The sequence below is a fragment of the Pezoporus occidentalis genome, unplaced genomic scaffold (genome assembly GCF_034315485.1).
Source record: "Pezoporus occidentalis ecotype Australia unplaced genomic scaffold, CSIRO_AGI_Poc_V1 ctg28, whole genome shotgun sequence".
NCBI lineage: Eukaryota > Metazoa > Chordata > Aves > Psittaciformes > Psittacidae > Pezoporus > Pezoporus occidentalis.
Genome location: NW_026914718.1, coordinates 5567995 through 5586691, shown reverse-complemented (window position 1 = coordinate 5586691; position 18697 = coordinate 5567995). Strand labels below are relative to the sequence as shown.

The following is an 18697-nucleotide window of genomic DNA, read 5'->3' as shown; positions in this document are numbered from 1 at the left end:
ACCCTGCTCTTGAAGTATGCAGGATAGACTTGACTGTTCCGTAGGTGAGCATTTAATTTGCTTTGTGAACCAGGCTGTTGTCTGTCAGATTCTTAATTTATTTGATGCAGAATACGAAAAGTAGTGAAAGAGGTGAGAGCCTGCAGAAACATGGCTTCACTTTTATAGGTGTTGAATGCCAGACAGGAATATCTTCTGCATCTGCCACACAGTTTACACATGCTTTTGGTAATTCACTTCAATCACAGTGTTAAAAGGTGGTCATTAAATGTGTGTGCCTGATGCTTTGAGCGCCTGCCTTGTGACACCACATGCTAAATACACAGCAGCACCAAGTTCTGATGGATGTAAATAAAACTGTTTAAAGTATACATTGGCTATATAAACTGTGATATTGTTGAAAATGCTGAAAAACCTATTATAGTTGTCTGTCCTTAGTTTTCTCTGTACTTTGGTTTCTAAGACATCCAATTGGGACTTATCTAAAAGCAGTGTTGTAAAGATGCAGTAGTTATGCTTCTGCAAAGCATAGCATCTAATATGAAAGAACCCTTTGGGAAACTATTTTTTAAATTGTGTGATTTGAGTGATATATACAAAAATAAGGCCTGGAGCTGCACCTTACTTATGAGAAATAAAACCACTTTTAAATATCTTTCACCTCACTGAATAGGGAAAGAGCCTGACAGGAAAAGAAAGTCGAGCATGTGCTTAAAGATGGACTGTATTTCTTTTGTGCAAACAAGCACATGATGCTTAGTAACAGCATTTTTAAAGTTCTCCCTTAATTCCTTCTAAATGTGTGCATAGGTGAATGGTATATCTCAGTACTATTTGCATATGCATTCCGCTGAGAAAAGATTAATGTAAATGTTGATTGAGGAGAATATCGGGTTCTCAAAATATCTCATTAGAAATCTGTTTTCATAAAATACTGAATTATATTTAAAGATCACATTCCTGTCATGGCCATTCAATGGTACAGAAAGTCATCTAGCCTTTTGGGACATTCTCTTTTAGAAGACCTGTCCAAAAGCCATGCTCAGGTTTTGAAACAAAGAGGCTGTTTTTGAAACCCCAGTCTTTGTTAGGTCTCAGTGTTGGGAGTCTGTAAACCATGTCCCTTCTGCTTCCAGTTCTTGGATTGGTTTCCATCCACACAGGAGTTACACACTCGTTCCTCAGCCTTGCAGCTAATCGAAATGAATTCAGTTGATTTCAGAGAACGTGCATTTAGTGTCTGACACTACCAAAGTATTCTCAGGATAGGGCCATCCAACTTCAAGGCGTACTGAGTTGGTTGATGTGTAACTTCAAAACCCCTTGCAGAGCGCGAGCTCAACACTTGCCTCTGTTCATCTAAACTGTATAACTGTGGTGGTTGAAAGAGAGTTTTTAAGTAACCCAGTTGCTGGCATTTATCTGAAGTTTGGTGTCATATCTGTTACATGTATGGGAAAGGATGAAATACAGGTATATATGCATCTCATGAAGTGTCACAGCCTGAAGAGTTTATACACTGAAGCAACTGATTCTTTAGAAGTTTGGTTTTTCTTTTATCTGAGTATTCACTGAGTAATGGTCAGTTAAAACTAGGTATTCTTTGCTTTCCCCGCAGTATGTAAATTGTGAGAATATCTATGCCTGTTGGTTGCCTAACAAGATCATACCAAATCAAGTAAGAAAACATAATTTTTGTTTAAAAATGTTTCTCTTAAGTAGATGTGGATTCATTTGCTAAGCTAAATTTATAGGAAAACCCATAACAAACAGAGGAATTTCAGCTTGAAGTTTAAACATGCTTCATTATATATTTCCTTTCAATATAGGGCCACTTACACAATTTCCTGCTGTATTTGTATGTTTTCAAAATTAATTGCCACCTTGTTGTCTTGGAGTTCATATGAAGATAGCCTGAATTTATTTTGATCTTCTTCTCGGAGACCATAAACGCTGGATTTAGTCATAGGTCTTTGTTTACTTTTAAGTAGATTCATTTGTACTCAATATAAGTAGTCTGGTGGAGCTTTGTAGTGTAAGTTACGTTTTGTAGGCCTGAAAATAGTAATGATATTCTGGAGAATATGGTATTTTATTTGGCATCTTGCACTTCAGAAGCTTTCAAATAGCAGTAGCTGCAGATGATAATATATATATATTTCAGCAAGGGAGAAAATAAAATGGGAAATCCAGCAACCAAAAATAAGTGCAGAAACCGTGCAGATCAGGCTTTAGTTATCACTTGATCATCAGCTGCTTTTCCAGAGTGCTCCGCTTAATTTAAAAATCTTAGCTCAGTCCATGACCCTGGCCCATGATCCTGAAATGACGAGATTTACCACTCTCTGTAGCCGAAGTTCATCTTGGAGTCCCACTCACTGTTGGGAAAAAAGTGATTATTTTCAGATGAGATGCTGACATGTTCAGTTTACATTGTACTTATGCAGTAACACAAAAGAAAACCTCTTTCATGGCTCTTACTAACAAGGAGGAATATTTAAGCCATGAAAAGGCAAGTATGTAGGCTGAGTAGGGGTGGGTATTTGAAGATTTAGATATTTTTCAACCGCCACAAAAAGGCATTAATTAGTCAGGCATGCTTTCTCTGTCATTGCCATTTTCCGTCTCATTTCTGACTGGTTCCATGTAGGTTTCTACTATGATTCAACTAGACAGCTTGTAAAAAAGCAGGAAGTATTTCCTCACTGTGCGTGGTCACTGGGGCCAGGAGCATTACCATTGTTTTAAAGAACTCATCCTAAGCTTAAAACTGGCTACAGCGTTCGGATGTCAACACTCTGAACAGCCAGCCACATGTTGAAATTCTCTCAACACAGTTTCAACACCATTGCTTCTTAGCAACCGTAGCTTTTAATTATAACAATTTAAATCAAAAGTTGTGTCATTTTGTAGTATATGTTCTAGGGGTAGAACTTCTTTTGAATTACATATGAATTGTGATTAATGGTGGTGGTGATCTCGGGTGTTCTTCAAAACTCAAAGTCCTCAAAAATGGTCTAGATTTATTTATTTTTATTTAAAAAAGGCCAAATTTTGATCAGGCTTACAGACAGGCCTTTGGGATGACCCAATTGAATTATAATTGCCTAGCATGATGCTTGAAACACATCATAGCTCACAGAAGAAAATGGATTTCTATTTTTATGCATGCCTGTAACTGTGTATTAAAATAAACATTCCTATAACAAAAGAGTCACCTCAGTGTGGAGGTAGTGCATTGAAGATGATTAATGGTAGTACTAATATGGAGATCCTGACTCACATGTGAAAGAAGTTTGAGGGTTTGCTATTTCCATTAGCTAGGTTTTGGAGAAAAGTTGGGGCTGTTCAGCCTGGAGAAGAGAAGGCTGCGTGGAGACCTCATAGCAGCCTTCCAGTATCTGAAGGGGGCCTGTAAGGATGCTGGGGAGGGACTCTTCATTAGGGACTGGAGTGATAGGACAAGGGGTAATGGGTTAAAACTTAAACAGGGGAAGTTTAGGTTGGATATAAGGAAGAAGTTCTTTACTGTAAGTGTGGTGAGGCACTGGAATGGGTTGTGCAGGGAAGTTGTGAATGCTCCATCCGTGGCGGTGCTCAAGGCCAGGCTGGACAGAGCCTTGGGTGACATAGTTTAGTGTGAGGTGTCCTTGCCCATGGCAGGGGGTTGGAACTAGGTGATCTTAAGGTCCTCTCCAGCCCTAACTATTCTGTGATTCTATGAATGTAGTCTGATGCTCCCTTGGCATGGAGCAGGCAACTGAAATGTGTCTTCCTGCAGTACTCAAGTCACGCCAGAAGCAGGCATGACCAGAAGCGTCACTTAGTATCTGCACATCTTGTTCTCTCAGATACTCTTGTTTCCACAGGGTCACAAACGAAAAAAGGAGAATTTAGGATTTCTCCAGCCTTTCCTGTGATGCTCAAATCTACCCATTTCTCTAAAGCAGCTGGTCTGTGTTCCAGTAATCAAGATAAAGGCTTTGGGTTTTAGAGAAACTCTGATGTTTAAATCAGTTTTGTAAGAGCACATTTTTGCAAAAAAATTTTCCTATCCCTGAGAAATTAAATCATGGAAGAGAAAAATATTTATGACAACAATGCTCCCTTAGATTTAGGGGCTACGATGTGCAGAGTATGAGGAACTTGTAGACTGGGTCATTATTTTCCGAAGGGAGATGGCATCTTTCCAGCTCTGAAGTTATCAAGATATCATATTGCTTTCATTATTTTAATTTCTGTTTATACTGTTGATAAACCTGACTTCTTGTTTGGTAGTTTATACTGAATTCGTCAAGATCATAGTCTTGATAAGGGTTTCTCTCTTGTCTCATCCCACAGTTTGCTATGTAGGTTTGCTGTGTGACCTTAGTGTATGTTTATGTAGGAATTGGCCACCTTTCAATGACTTTGTTGAGCTGGGTTTAGATGTTACTTGTTCATGTTGAGAACTGCAGTAGCAGATTACACTTTCTGCTTTTCCTTTTTGAAGATACCTTGATATTGAAAAGTGCTGACAGTGAACAGCATGCAGGTGCTTTATTCTTGCTTCTTTCTATATTCATGACATTGCTTTTCATCAATAGTTTTTTCAAACTGTTGATTCTTTTCCCTTGTGAATTTAATATTAAATCTAGTATTTCTGTTTCACTGTCCATACAATGTGTGTTTTGTGGGTGTAGTGTTTATATACAACTTATCCTATTGCATAGTATATTTTAGTGGGAACTCAAGTTATATTGACGTAGTATTCTGGTATTCTTTGTTCTCCACCCTGATATATCTGAAAAGAGAGATACTTTGCATTGTGACCCCTATCGATTGTAAGACCTTGTTTGATTCTTCTGTGTTACATCCTATTCTTAGGGTGTAAGAATATGCATTTTATAGGAGTGTATACTTCAGCTTTGTGATGTCATGTCTTTAGAAACACAGAAGATCTGTCCTTTATAATATACACTGATTTTTCTCTAATTGCCTTTTTTCTGTCGTAAGCTCTGACTCCAGTAAATAGGCTACTACAACTGGTGTCAGTTATAAATATTTGTTATTAAAGGAACGTGGCATTCAGTGTCTCCACTGGGAAATTTCAGAATTTAAATACCATACTATTCTGTCTTTACCCTCTGAATATGTCCTTCCAGAAACAAAAACCCTAAAATGTTACTTGGCCAAACAACCGTTCTAACTGAAATTAAAGGCACAGCAAGACCAGTGCAATTGCTGATCAAGTAAATGTCTATATTACAAGCAGGTTTATAGAAGTCACAGCAAATTATAGGTTCCTTGTGGCATATTTGCTATTGCAGAATCCATGCATTTCTCCTTTTCTAGAGCAAAATGCAAATGCGTTCACTCTCACTGTGTACATTTTACTTCTCCCTTTTTAGATGAGTGATGGGAAAATAAACATGAAATGAAAGCATATGGAGATAGTTTATATCTTTACAAGTCATCCAGGAAAGGGTGTAGAAAGAAGTGTTACTGTAGTTTCAGAATACAAAGCACTTTTTCAGTCTTCTTGGCTGTTTTAAGTGAATTTTTGTTTTGAACATACCAGATTCTGTGGGTACAAGCCTTCAGCTGCTATAAAAGGAGAGGCAGATGCGCTCATCACACTGTAGGTGTATTCTCTCTGAGATTATTGCCTTTGCATCAATTTGACCTGTGTTAAATCAAAGGAGCAAAAACCAGTGCTGCAATCTTTGCTGAAGTAGCTGCATAACTGACCATCTAAATAATCACAGACATCAGTAGAGTGATGGGTGCGACTGAAATGACGTTTTTCTTAGTTATGAATTAGGGTTTCTATTTAACTATGCCCCCAATTAAAAATAAATGTACAGTATCAGTATCTGAGCAATGTCAATAACAGACAACAAGGTATATTACAGAAAAAGCAGTGCAACGGCTTTACAGATAACCATTGAGCTTGGGTTGTTAATTCACAGGATCCCAGACTGGTTTGGGTTGGAAGGGACCTTAAAGCTGACCCAGTTCCAACCCCCTGTCATGGACAGGGACACCTTCCACTAGAGCAGGTTGCTCCAGCCCTGTCCAACCTGGCCTTGAACACTGCTGGGGATGGGGCAGCCACAGCTTCTCTGGGCACCCTGTGCCAGTGCCACAGCACTATCACAGGGAAGAACTTCTGCCTGAGAGCTCATCTCAGTCTCCCCTCTGTTAGGTTAAAGCCATTCTTCCTTGTCCAAATCCCCTCTCCAGGTTCCTTGTAGCCCCTTTAGGCAATGGGAGCTGATCTATCTCCCCGGAGCCTTCTCTTCTCCAGGCTGAACCAGCCCAACTTTAATTCACTGCTTGGTTTTTTTTTCTGTCTGAAATTGCCAGGAGGTAGGGCAGCTTTTGGGTGGGTTGCAATAAACTTTGACGTGAGTATTTGACATTTGATCACCGATTCATTTACAGAGGCCACTACTTTTTTTGGAGGGGATGTGGAGAGTTTAATGCTAATTACTCAGTCTTGACTGCTCAGCAGGTGACAGCAGAAGTTAATTAATCCTTAATCCAATTAAGGATTCAGAAACAGATTTGATGCTTCTAAATAAAGTACTTTTTCAAGATTTTTGTCAGGAACTCTTTGTTGCATTTTGCACACATTATGTAATAAAATGGGAAAACCTAAATGGCATAAAGTGTAAAGTCAGTACATAGGCTTGACATTTTTATTTATAAAGGGCAATTAGGAATTATTTCACTTATCGTAAAATAATTGTCTTGTTTCACAAGGGTCTTCCCTGCTGCTCTATGTGGTTACTTGGTTGAACATCATATTTGTCCAAAGTTCTGAAAGAATCTAAAGTTGCATAGAAAATACATTGCAGTTTGATTTAGCAGTGTTTGAAGTGATGACGGAGGATGAAAGGTAATGTGAAATTCATTCTTGCTTAGAAAACTCCCATCTTTTTCTGTAAGTTAAATTAAGTTATAATGTCCTCAAAGATGCTATTTCCCAAATTCTTGTTTTACTTCTAATTTCAGTGTTTGCTCAAAAGCTCCAAAGAGGTTACAGAAAGTAACAGAAGTATGTACAGGGAGATTGCCATAGTTGATAATGGCCATGTTTAAGTGGCTGTGTGTTTTAGTTGGTTCAGTTAAATGGTGAAGTTCTCCCCTCTCCCTCTTACTCCCTGTATTGGAGGCATTGCAGCTGTTCTCAAGAAGGTAAAATACTAAGTATATTTGCTGACCTAACAATGTGTTCTTTTACCAAAGCAAAGGAGTTTTCTTAATGCATGTAGTCTTGTACTGACATGTACTGTCCTTAGCAAAGAAGTATTCAACAGATAAACATTTTTTTTTTGCTGCTTTTGATGTATGGGTCTGACTTGTTCTCCTGATAGGAAAATATGGCTTAAAACCAAGGTTTTTTTTTTCCCTTTGTATTCCATGTTTAGGCCTTAGTATTTTTTTATATGACAATTACGTTCAGTCGAATTGGTCTGATACGTTGTTGGTAAATGATTCACTAAAAAGTGGGGTTCTGGAACAAACAAAATTATAAATGATTTCTATCAAATTCACTGAATAGTTCTAAATATTGCCAAAAGTTTGAATATGAGCAAAAGCATAAGATAATGAAGCATTTTCTTTAAATATTCTGTATCTTGGATCAGAAGAGACATCTGAGGAAGCCTTCCCCTCTACTCAGAAGGATGATCAATGGCACAAATATTATGATAATACTGAAAAGGGATTTTCTTTTTCTGTAAAGAAGGATGGCATCATTGCTGAGGTCAAATTAATTCAAGTTATTAATTTTTCTGATCTAATAAGCTGCCTACCAGACAGCTGAAAACTTCAAGATAAACACCAGGTACTCTGGAAAACTGTAGTGGAGAGAGGGTATAGAATCATAGAATCGTTAGGGTTGGAAAGGGTCTTAAGCTCACCTAGTTCCAGCCCCCCTGCCATGGGCAGGCATGTCTCACACTAGACCATGTTACCTGAGGCTCTGTCCAACCTGGCCTTGAACACTGCCAGGGATGGAGCATTCACAACTTCTCTGGGCACCCTGTGCCAGCGCCTCACCACACTCACAGTAAAGAACTCTCAGCCTGTCTTCACAAGGGAGGTGCTCCAGCCCCTGATCATCCTCATGGTCTCCTCTGAACTTGCTCCAGCAAATTGATGCAGTTTTATACTGTGCTGTATATTAAGATGAGTTTAGTGACGAATAACAGCAGAGGCAAAATAGGGAAACTATTACATCATTTATATTAATTTTTAGGCACATGGTTCCTCATAGGTTGGCTGAAATTGGTTGTCTTAAGTTGATGGTTTAAGACACTGCTAGTCTAGCTAACTCCATGGCTTTGCATACCATGGCAAGATTTGTCTGTCCATTTGTGTGTTTCCTTGCTTCCAAACACCTGAGAAATGGAAATTTCTGTAGGGAGGCTTTATGAGCCGTTTAGCATAGCAAGGCTTTGGAATGTGTTTTCCTGTTTCTAAGTAGGGAAATACCAAGACAAAGATAGCTGCAATAGAAACAATTTATACATGTTTTTTTTTTTTCAGATGGAAACTCCACCTGCTTGCACTTACTTGGGATTTTTGCTAAACTCAAACAGCTCCAGGGATTTGAATCTGAAAAGTGCTGAGCATTTCTGACCCCAGTCCATCAAGCAGCATGCTGCCTGTGCAGTGTTGCACTCACAACAGTGTGATTACTCATGGGCTTTTTATTCTTTACTTTATACTAGTGTACACTTTGATGTTTAATATGAAATTCAGTAACGAAATTGAAACGATATTCTTGCAAATGGTTTTTGTTTCATATTTTTGTTTCTTTTGTCACTCCTTACCTGAAATGGTTTTCCTCTGTGTTCTGTGTCAGCGGAAAGCTAGGTGGTGGTGCTGGTTTGTATTGTTTTTAGAATTGTTTGATACGGTGTTCATAGAATCACAGACTGGTTTGGGTTGGAAGGGACATTAAAGCTCATCCAGTTCCAGCCCCCTGCCACAGGCAGGGACACTTTCCACTAGACCAGGTTGCTCCAAGCCCTGTCCAGCCTGGCCTGGAAGCCATATATTTGTGTACATATTTCCATATGATGGAAATACTGTCTGTTCCTATTCCTGCTTCTTGCCATACAAATTCTTTGGGGTAGTTTTTTTTGACAGGGGAGTAATTGTGATTTTAATATTTAGATGTTCTCTGGTCTGATGACTGACATACTGTCTTTTTTGTGTATTTTATTGAGATGGTTTTTGTAATGCTTTAAATCAAGAGGTGTGCTTCATCCATTCACTTACATGCCACATCTCTCTGTAGCTCAGAATTCCTACGTACAATACCAGGAATGTGAATTGAAAGATACGCAGCAATGCAGAATAGCATAAATGCCATTATGATTTAGTGTACATTCTAGCTGTTGTACTGTGCTGGCTTATCACAAAATTGGCTCATTTAGTGAATTTACATATTTTTTTATTAATTGGCAACTTCATTTATCTCACACATACAGTCGGGTTTGTGAGTTTAGCCTTTGCATAAGCGATGGTATAAACCACAGTGTTTCCCTGGGCTCTGTTGTGGGGCCAACACTGTTTAAACTTGTCATTAATGACCTTGACAGTGAAATTGAGTGAAATTCGGCAAGTTTGCAGGTGACACGGAACTGGGGAGAGTAGTTGACGTGCTGGAGGGTAGGACTTCCATTCAGGGAGACCTTCATAGGTTGGACAACTGGGTGAGCTGGAACCTCCTAAAGTCTAAGAAAAGCAAACGTGGAGTCCTACACCTGAGATACCATAGCCCCATACAGCAGTACAGGATAGGGATTGACTGGGTAGAAAGCATCTTCACAGATAAAAACCCTAAGATCTTCATGGACATCAAGCTGAATGTGAGTCAGCAGTGTGCCTTAGTGAGAAATACTAATTCCGTGTTGCACTAAATTAGTAAAATCTTAGCACCAGAAGTGCATGTTGACAGGGTAAGGGACAATGGGTGCGGGTTGCAGCAAGGGAAATTCTTATTGCATAGGAGGAAAACTTTCACAATGGAGTTAGGCTTTGGATCCGAGAGGCTGTGAAATCTTCATCCTTAGAGACAGTCAGTAGACTCTGAACAGCCTCATTTGAGGTTGAGCTGGCCCTGTTTTACAGGAGATTGGATCAGAAGACTATCAGAGGTCCCAGATGATCTAAATTGTTCTAACTATGTATTTGATGTATGATTGCATTAATTGTCTCAAAGGCACAAGTGGTGACATCTGACTAGGCACACAAGTAAAATTGTATGACTGTGCAAACATTTCATAATAGAGGCTTGTCAGAGTGCAGGCAACAGTTGAAACTGCAAAGTAGGGGATTATCAGTATTTCAGTAGTTTAGAGGAATTTCAGCAGGTCTGTTCATTCTTGTTTCTTTTTCATTGCTATTGTTCCTGCTTATTTCTACAGTGAATGACTTTTTTTACACTAACAAATTTGATTGGCTTGCCAGCACCTGCAAAGTATGGAGAAGGAGAGATTTTCTCACCTAAAATACTTATTTTTAAATAACCTTTTCTAGTCTGAAGTAAAATAAGAAAAGAAAGGGGGCAGGAGGTGTTTTTTAGGGTCCATTGTGTATATATATATATATATAGTATATATATATATATATATATGTGTGTGTGTGTATATATATATATATATATATATATATATATATATAAAGGTGCATAAACCAGACGGTTTTATTTAAAGCATCCAAAGCTGATAAGGGAAAAAATGGGGATACAACACATAGGCTGGAAATGCAGTTCTCATGATTTAAATCTGGAAGGCTGTACTGTACATCTGTTTAACATCTTGCAGTTTCAAGAACTCTGCCTTGAAAACCTTCTGTCACAGTGACACATGGAATAAGAGGTTATGTTATGACTTTCAGATGCAAACCTGTAAAAAGTTTATCTAATAGCATACCATCTTTTATTAACCCATTGCTGCTGCTCACCTAGAACTCTCATTTGCCAGCAGTTCTGGGAGAGAATTCTACTGTGTAATGAAAAGAAATGTCAACTCAGACTGCAAAAATACCTCTGTAATGGCATTAAATGACTTATTCACCTTATGCAAATGGGAAATTCACATATCTGTATCCCTTCTCATCTCCTTTCTCTGTTGCTCTTAATGTTATTCAGCTGTATCATTTTTTTCCTCATTGGTTAAAGAAATGGAACAGATTATTCTATTTCTGACATAAACTTTGAGAGCAATCAGAATGGCACAGAATAATTTGAACAGTTTCAAGATTTATGATACCAAAAGGGATAAAAACCAAGAATGGCTTAAAGATGGTATTCTTGATTCAGAGGTCCGAGTTTAAGGCTATGAAGTTAAAAGCAGTAAGGGTGTAATGGTTGCCTTCTCATTAATATTTCATACTTCATCTTGGACTTAGAAAAAAAAAATCCAACTTTTGCTCATGGAACAAAGCTGAAGTATAAAAGTTGTGCTGTTAAACTCTTCTTGACAGAGCTGTGCTAGGAAATGTTTATCAGGCTGAAGTTTGCTTAATTATAGAAGAAGAGGTTAGTGCAAGAGTGATACTTCAGGGTCCCATCCAGATATTGCCCAGGAGGTTAGAGCAAAATAAGGGGGTGCTATGATCCATTTGCTGGAAAATTCCCTTTAACCTCTTAAAACAGAATCTGGGACAAACTGCCCTAGCTTTTCTGCTCCTGACACGAGCCCCAATATTGCTTGGGTAAAAGGCAAATATGAGGCTTTATCTACTGCCCAGGGATGCTTTCTACTTTGCCAGATCACTTAGTGGTTGAAGTCTGGTGCTTCCAAAATTGGAGATTCTGGAGCTTGGTTCTAATGCTTGTTACTTCCAATGGCTTTTCAGAATGACTTTGGTTAAGTTATTCAGCTAGGTAGTGCTATGGTTTCTGTATTTACAAAATATGGAGAGTAATATTTACCTTGCTGAAACATATTTTATTCATCGTCTGCAAAGTACTTTAGAGAGCCTTGTTTGAAATGTCAGTGAGTGCTGCTATTTCATACATTGAAGTGTGATTTGTTGGCTTTCTTTACAAGGCACAGGCTCTCCCCAAGAAACAGTGGTAATTTCTTTCCCTCGAGGAGCTGATGCCACGCATACAGCAGACGCATCACAGCAGTGAGCTCTGCTGTGTGACCTGCAGCGAGTGGGTGTGTGAAGGAGGGAGAGAGATAGCATTTCCTTCATAGACATACACACCCTCTGACCCAGACTAGAGAAGAATCTGCTTTGCAGAAGGTTTGCTTCAAGGGATTTTCCACATGTATTTTATTATGTTAAAGCTGATAGTGGTGACAAGTTGCACATTAAGTAACTGTTTCTTCAAAAATGTGCTGTTTATATTCTCTTTAGGAAGAGTGATGTAATACTGGGTTCCTCAGATAAACAAAGTCATTTGGTTATAGAATATGTTACTATTGCATATGAACCTAGCTCTCATCTGCGCCATATCTACTTGGTTTAGGCCTCTGGCTTTATATGATGATTACTTGCATGTTTAGGGACAAATGTGTTCATATTCACTAAGTTAGTAGCCAGTGGTTTCCACTAGGGAAATAAGTTTAGTATGCTGTTAGTAATTTGGTTTCAAAAATATCGGCAAGATCCTCAACATAAGAGTCAGTGAAACATGTGGTCCTAATCATTCCCTTAAAAAGGAGACATGGTCTATTTTCCATTAGGAATGGTGCTTACAGCAAAGGAGTAAATACACGGTGAAATTTATACATGTATTATAACTTGTGTGTGTGTATGCATTCAAACATGCATGTACATGTGTATGCTTAGGCATACTCCCAGTGAGTGTAACATGATGACTGTTGTAACACAGCCAGGCTTAGAGAACAACTTGGTTGGTAGGAGAATTGGAAAATGCAGCTGTTTTCAGAATCCCTCCCCCAGACCAGCAAAGTTCAAAGCTTACATTTGCATCATGCAGTTGGCATAGAGGAGCTACAGTAAAATTCCTTGTAGAGGTGTTGGGATTTTAATGTAGCTTTTGCTCTGAACAGAATTCATAGCGGCAGAATTTCAGCCTTACCTCTTGCAATGTGCTGTGCCAGTATACAGGATCAGAGACCAGCCTTAGCTGGACTAGTCATATAGAACATAGTGTTGGAGAATGGAAATAGAATTGCCCCACTTTGTAGGAGCTGTTTTATCCCACTGAATCAGGAGAGCGCTAAGGCGCTTTCTGTTGGTGAGCTCTTTGTTACCCTCTTCCCTCGCAGAGGAATTGGCATAAGAGGGTGTACTGGCTGGCAGAAATTAAGTCTGGTTTCTCCCTTGTGTTCTGGCAGCCTTCCTGCTTCTGTGCTTGGAGCCTTCTGGTGGCAGAGCAGCAAAGCAGAGCCCTATTCTGCATTGCTCATCATTAGGTTCCCATTGGGCATTGGAGCATTATTTCCACTTTTCTCTGGCTTTAGCTAATGTTGTCATACGTGGTGCTCTAGCGTTTACAAGATAAAAACCAGGCAGAAAGCAGTGCGTGGTACTGCCTTGAGCGCATTTTATGTAGGCTAAGTGTGAAGCAGAATGTAAACTACAACTTCTCTAGAGCAGCACTCTTGCAAATTCAGCTGAAAGCATTGAGCTTCTGAGGTAGCCTGTTCAAAGCTACTTGAAAATATTCCCGTTCTTCTGGTGCCATGAGCAGAATCTAACCTACAAATATGCCTATAGATGGTTATAACAAAATGCCTGTTAAAGGATGCAGAGCTCCTTCATTGTGTTCTAGGCTTGGTTATGTCTGTATTGTTACATGTTTAATCCCTCTTGGGCATTTCTTTGTCTCTTAATCTGTACAGACCGCTACATACGATCTTACTAATTGTGAACCAGGAACTTCTTGAGTAGTGTATTTGCAAGACAAGAATTCACCCTGATGAATGCTAAAATCTCATTCACAGAATTTTGGAAGTCATTGAAGACAAGAGGTTTCCTTTCTTTCAGAAGCACTGAAACTGCTTCATATTTGACTATAAGTAAATCCATAAACTGGATTTACTTGAAGTTTAGTTTGCTATTCTCATACACTTTTTTTCTCGTATACTGTTTCTTTCTGTGATTGGAAAAAAACAGATAGGAACCAGACCTGTGCATTTCATTTACCATCCTTTTGGATTATGGTTTCAAGAAGAGGTCAGTTTTCCAACTAACTGTGAATTTTTGTCATCTACTCTTTTGGTAGCTTCTGCTTCAGATTTAATAGCATGTTGAATCAGGCATGGGTGGAATGGGCAGGTCCAAGGCTGCAACATAACTGTTTCTTAGGGGCCACTGCTTATGTTATGACTCCCCTCCCCAAATGGAGTTTTGTAGCACTGAGAAATAGAGATGCCTTTTCCTTTCCCTCACAAGCACTCTGTGTCTCCTGAAGGTTAGCTCAGACATTTTTTCACATTGAACTTTTCCCTCACAAAGCTTCATTGCTGCACTGTAGTGTCATTTAGATGTGAAGGTGTTGCTCCCGTGACATATCCTTAAATAGGTGGCATAGAAAATACAGTCCCACAGCTGGGGAGTCAGTATATACCCACTCTTTACTATTTGTGTTTTAGTTCAAGGAAGCAATTGTAACGCATGTCAGTTCCTTTCTTTAATCTAACAAATCGTAGAGCCACCATAGGCCCTGATCACGTAACATCATTGCCTGTCCTAGCTTACAGATATGTTTAGCTGTCCTGCAGCTGCACTGCAGGATTCATTGTGAACGTGCATTCCCTGTGTCACATTTCAGAGGCTGAAGTCATCGTTATCTTAAGGTTCTCCAGTTTCTATTGCATTTATGTAAGGTCCTGCATCTGGCACTTTTGGCACTGGTGAGAGTTATGCAGGTTTTCCTGCAGATTGTCAAGATAAATCTCTGCCTTTTCCTCTGACACTTGCTGTATTGTCATCACTGATCCTCAGTCTTGTCTGTTATTCATGGTCTTGTTTTTCATGAGGGAGGACATTAATTCACAAAAATAAATGTGTTCATGTAAGTTTTGCTCAAGTCAGTGTTTCCCATTCAGGAAGACTGCATAGGCATGGCTGTAACTTTGACAAGACTTTCAGCATGTACTTAAAAGCTTAACTGGACAGGGATGGACTAAACTTTTCCTGAATCAGAGCCATATTTTTTGATATGTCAGTTACATGACCTATTGCAGAATCTGCTTTGACAGATGGATCTAGGTAATGTGAAAGCCAGAGAAAGGCATCACTGTGGGGAAGCTGGGCATTTCTTATATTTCTTTTTTTTTCCCCAGTGTTCATCCTGCCAAGAGCATTTACTGCTGCTTACCACTTTTATATAAGTATACATACATATACATGCATGCATATATATATAAAGTTTCTGTATATATATATATATGCATATATAAACAGATTCCTCTACTTGCCTGTTGTTATTAAGCTTTAGCTATGCTATAGCAGAAAATTTGTTCTCCCTTTGCCGTTTGGTGTGAGAATGCAGAGTGTGCTAATGAACCCTGAATGACTGTCTTTTTTTTAAACAAAATGCTATTGCCTCCTCTTTCCAGAAAGAGTAATCTTCAACGTGGAAGCCATGTATGTTCTCCCTTATGGCTGCATGTTGCCACAAGTGCCTCATTTTAGACTGTCTGTCCTAGATTACCATTATCTGCCTCTGGGGTGATTAATGAGAAGGTCTACAGGAGGAGGTGGAACTGTTGTCAGTCCTAGAAACGTGGTAAAATACCTTGTTGTATGCATTTGCCTCTGTAGTTTTAGGAGACTCTGGTGATGGAAGAGGCAAATGTTTTGCAGACTACATCTAAGTTAGTTCAAAGGCATCTGAAAGAGGCTGAGCATCTGATTTTTAGAGACGAGATTTATAGGGGAAGGTGGTAGTTTTGTTAGATGAACTAATAAAGTTAGCTTGAAGAAATTTTAAGGAAAATGCATCCTTAGACCCTGGTGAAATTAATAAAAGCCATCAATGTTCTGTTTCTCAAAATTGGACCATACTGTTGCAGATTGAGGGAGAGACATGCTCAGAGAAAATGTGCTTTAGGGCAAAGGCTTTCCAGTCTAAGGACTGTGGGCAACATGGTACCCTCAATATCCTTGCTATTGGTGAGAAGAAATGAAAAATGAGGGAAATGCCTTAGTGAAGTATATTATTTTTGTAGTAGGGCACATTTCAACCACAGTTCCAAAAAAATGCAATTCCCATCATATTTAATTTTTTTCTGCTTTTCATGTGCGGACAATAATCAGTATTTCTGTTTACTTTGCCTAGCTGATATTCAGATTACGCTTTACTAAAGAGCATCAAAACAGAAGGGACATCTTTGTTGCTCAGTGCCACTGGAAAATACTACATAGGAAGTGTGGCAGACCCAGTTGGTGGTGAGAGCAGAATGAGTGGTTCAGTATGTCAGTGTGCAGTCTTCCCCCCTCTTCCAAGTTCTGGTTCTGCAATTTGTATATCCTGACATGGAGAATTTAGGAAGGCCATCATTTTTCAAAGGGCAGTCATGAGATCTATCTGTGACTTTTTATGAAGAATGGTATTCACAAAGGAATGTCAAAAAAAAAGGAAAGAAAATTACTTCATATTGCAGTTGTGTCAATCTTAAATGGCTTTTTCCTGGTCATGGTTGTAAACTCAAAAAACAAATTTCCAAACCTCCTAATATGAAGTCATATCTAGAAGCCGTATACTATCACTAAGTAACCAAAAATATTGGGTAGTTAGTGTAGGAAATTTCATAGACAAGGTTGTAAGTATATGATGTGCTACTTTTTTCTCTGTAATCGGTTGTTTGCTCATGATTTCTCACTTTACTGTTCTGTTACCTATGTTTGATATACGCATATACTTTAAAATGAGATAATAATATCTATATTATCATGTATCTGTTCCTTAGCACTTTGCATCTGTATATCTCAAAGCTCTTTGCTGAAGACAAGTGTCAGTATCCCCAGTGGAACTTCTCAGGGAGTGGAAGCACTGTGGCCCTAGACTGGCTTTACATCAAGTATGCAGTTATCAGGACAAGACATGGGATCTGATGTGTTAGAATACTGCTTGATTTTTTTTTTGCACTTTGAGATCCTGGGAAGGTACAGGATATTCCAAAATTTTGCTTGATGATGGGGTGTTTTTTGTGGGTGGTTTTTTGTTTGCAATCTGGTGAGTTTTAAGCCAGCAAGGTCAGACTGGTGTGACCTGAAATTTTGTACAAGTATCACTGAGTTTGTAATAAATCATGGTAGTTTCAGTTTGGCTTTTACCATTCATTTTTGAGTTTTCTTGCATCTGAAGCTTGGAGCAAAACAGAAGAGTATGGAAAAAAAACTGGCAGAAAGAGTGATTGGGGAATAAAAATACCCAAGCCTCACTCAACTTTATAGTATACCTTTCTGTTGGATAAAGAAAGTGCAAGCAGTATGCAAGTGAATCAAAACTATTCAGCAGAGAATTCTGTGTTCTTAGTTCATGTCATGAAGGAAATGAAGAGAGAGAGCGTGTTATGACAACTCTGTCAGGCTGTGACTGATTTTTAACTTATTTTACATTTCATTTTATTCTTTTGCTGTATTTGAATTGAGACCTTCAAATCTACTTTCCTATGAAAACCAGTTTCTCAAAGAGTTGACTTGACTGTAGAATGCTGGACTGAAATGAGAAACCCATGCTTGGCTTTTGGCTAATACATCACGTAGTGCTGAGATGACGCTTCTGTCCAGCTGGAAATATTCACTTCATTGTTCATCCATCGTGATCAGGATGTGTCATGGGGGTTGCCCTGTTTGTTCTATTTTGGTTTCTTTCCTTTTGCCTGCATGGTTAAATAGTTGTAAGTGCATAAATGATAACTGAGGCATTATCCTGATTCATATGTCTGTGCAGTGTTTTTATCAGTAACACTATTTTAGGGGGAGGAGAGGAGAATCCTAATTCTGAATCCTAGTCTAGCTTCCACTGGGTTTGCATCCTACTCCCTTTTCTTCTCCAGGCTATCACATTTATTTCCTTTCTTCAGGGGTTTGATTGTTGTACTTGTTTTCCAGCTTAGCAATACAGACAGATGATTACTGCATGCTATTTAGGGGGCTGTGGTATCTGATGGATTAAGCATAAATCTGTCTGGGAATATTGTGGTTTCTGGGGGTGACGTGCTGGTTAACATTAGGAAAATTCACTTAACCACACACCCCAAAAGGTAAAAAGGTGTATTAGTTAACAAAGAACATACTAACATTAATTTAGGATGAGATGCTAACTGGAGTGTGGCAATTTATAGGCTTTTATGCTTTTGGGTGTGAAGATATGCAAGATAAATTCTAGGTGTAATTCTAGGGTTACCTCATATTATTAATATGGTAGCATTGGTAAAGTTTTAGTCTTCACTGTGTTTTTTCCATATTTTAACTACCATAATGAGCAGTTGGAGCATAACAATATTATTCTTCATGAACGTATGAACTATTTCTGTGAAACACAGTTTTCCCACTGTAAAATAGGTACAGTACTTCATAACTTAGGTATGTTTTTAGAATTTATGTATTTGTGTGTGTATATATAGTACTTTAATACTATATATACTTTTTTGTCAGAGAAGAATTACTTTAATTTCTTGATGTGAAGGCCTTTACAATTCACTGGAGGGGAAATTGGTTGGTGGATATTTTTTATTAAGAAATAAATATCTCTGTCTCA

General features: G+C 38.6%; 1 protein-coding gene across 6 annotated transcripts in view; it reads left to right on the top strand.

Moving 5' to 3' along the window:
• Positions 1-18697, top strand: part of SUGCT (succinyl-CoA:glutarate-CoA transferase) — a 308838-nt gene that overhangs the window by 135060 nt on the left and 155081 nt on the right. Inside the window, exon 13 of one of the 6 annotated variants that reach the window (XM_062625430.1) lies at positions 13929-13961. The exons of the other annotated variants lie outside the window; for them this stretch is intronic. Coding sequence (XP_062481414.1) covers positions 13929-13946 — 18 coding nt within the window. The 3' untranslated portion in view covers positions 13947-13961. Of the gene's footprint in view, positions 1-13928; positions 13962-18697 lie in introns of those variants that run through there. 6 annotated transcript variants of the gene reach the window in all.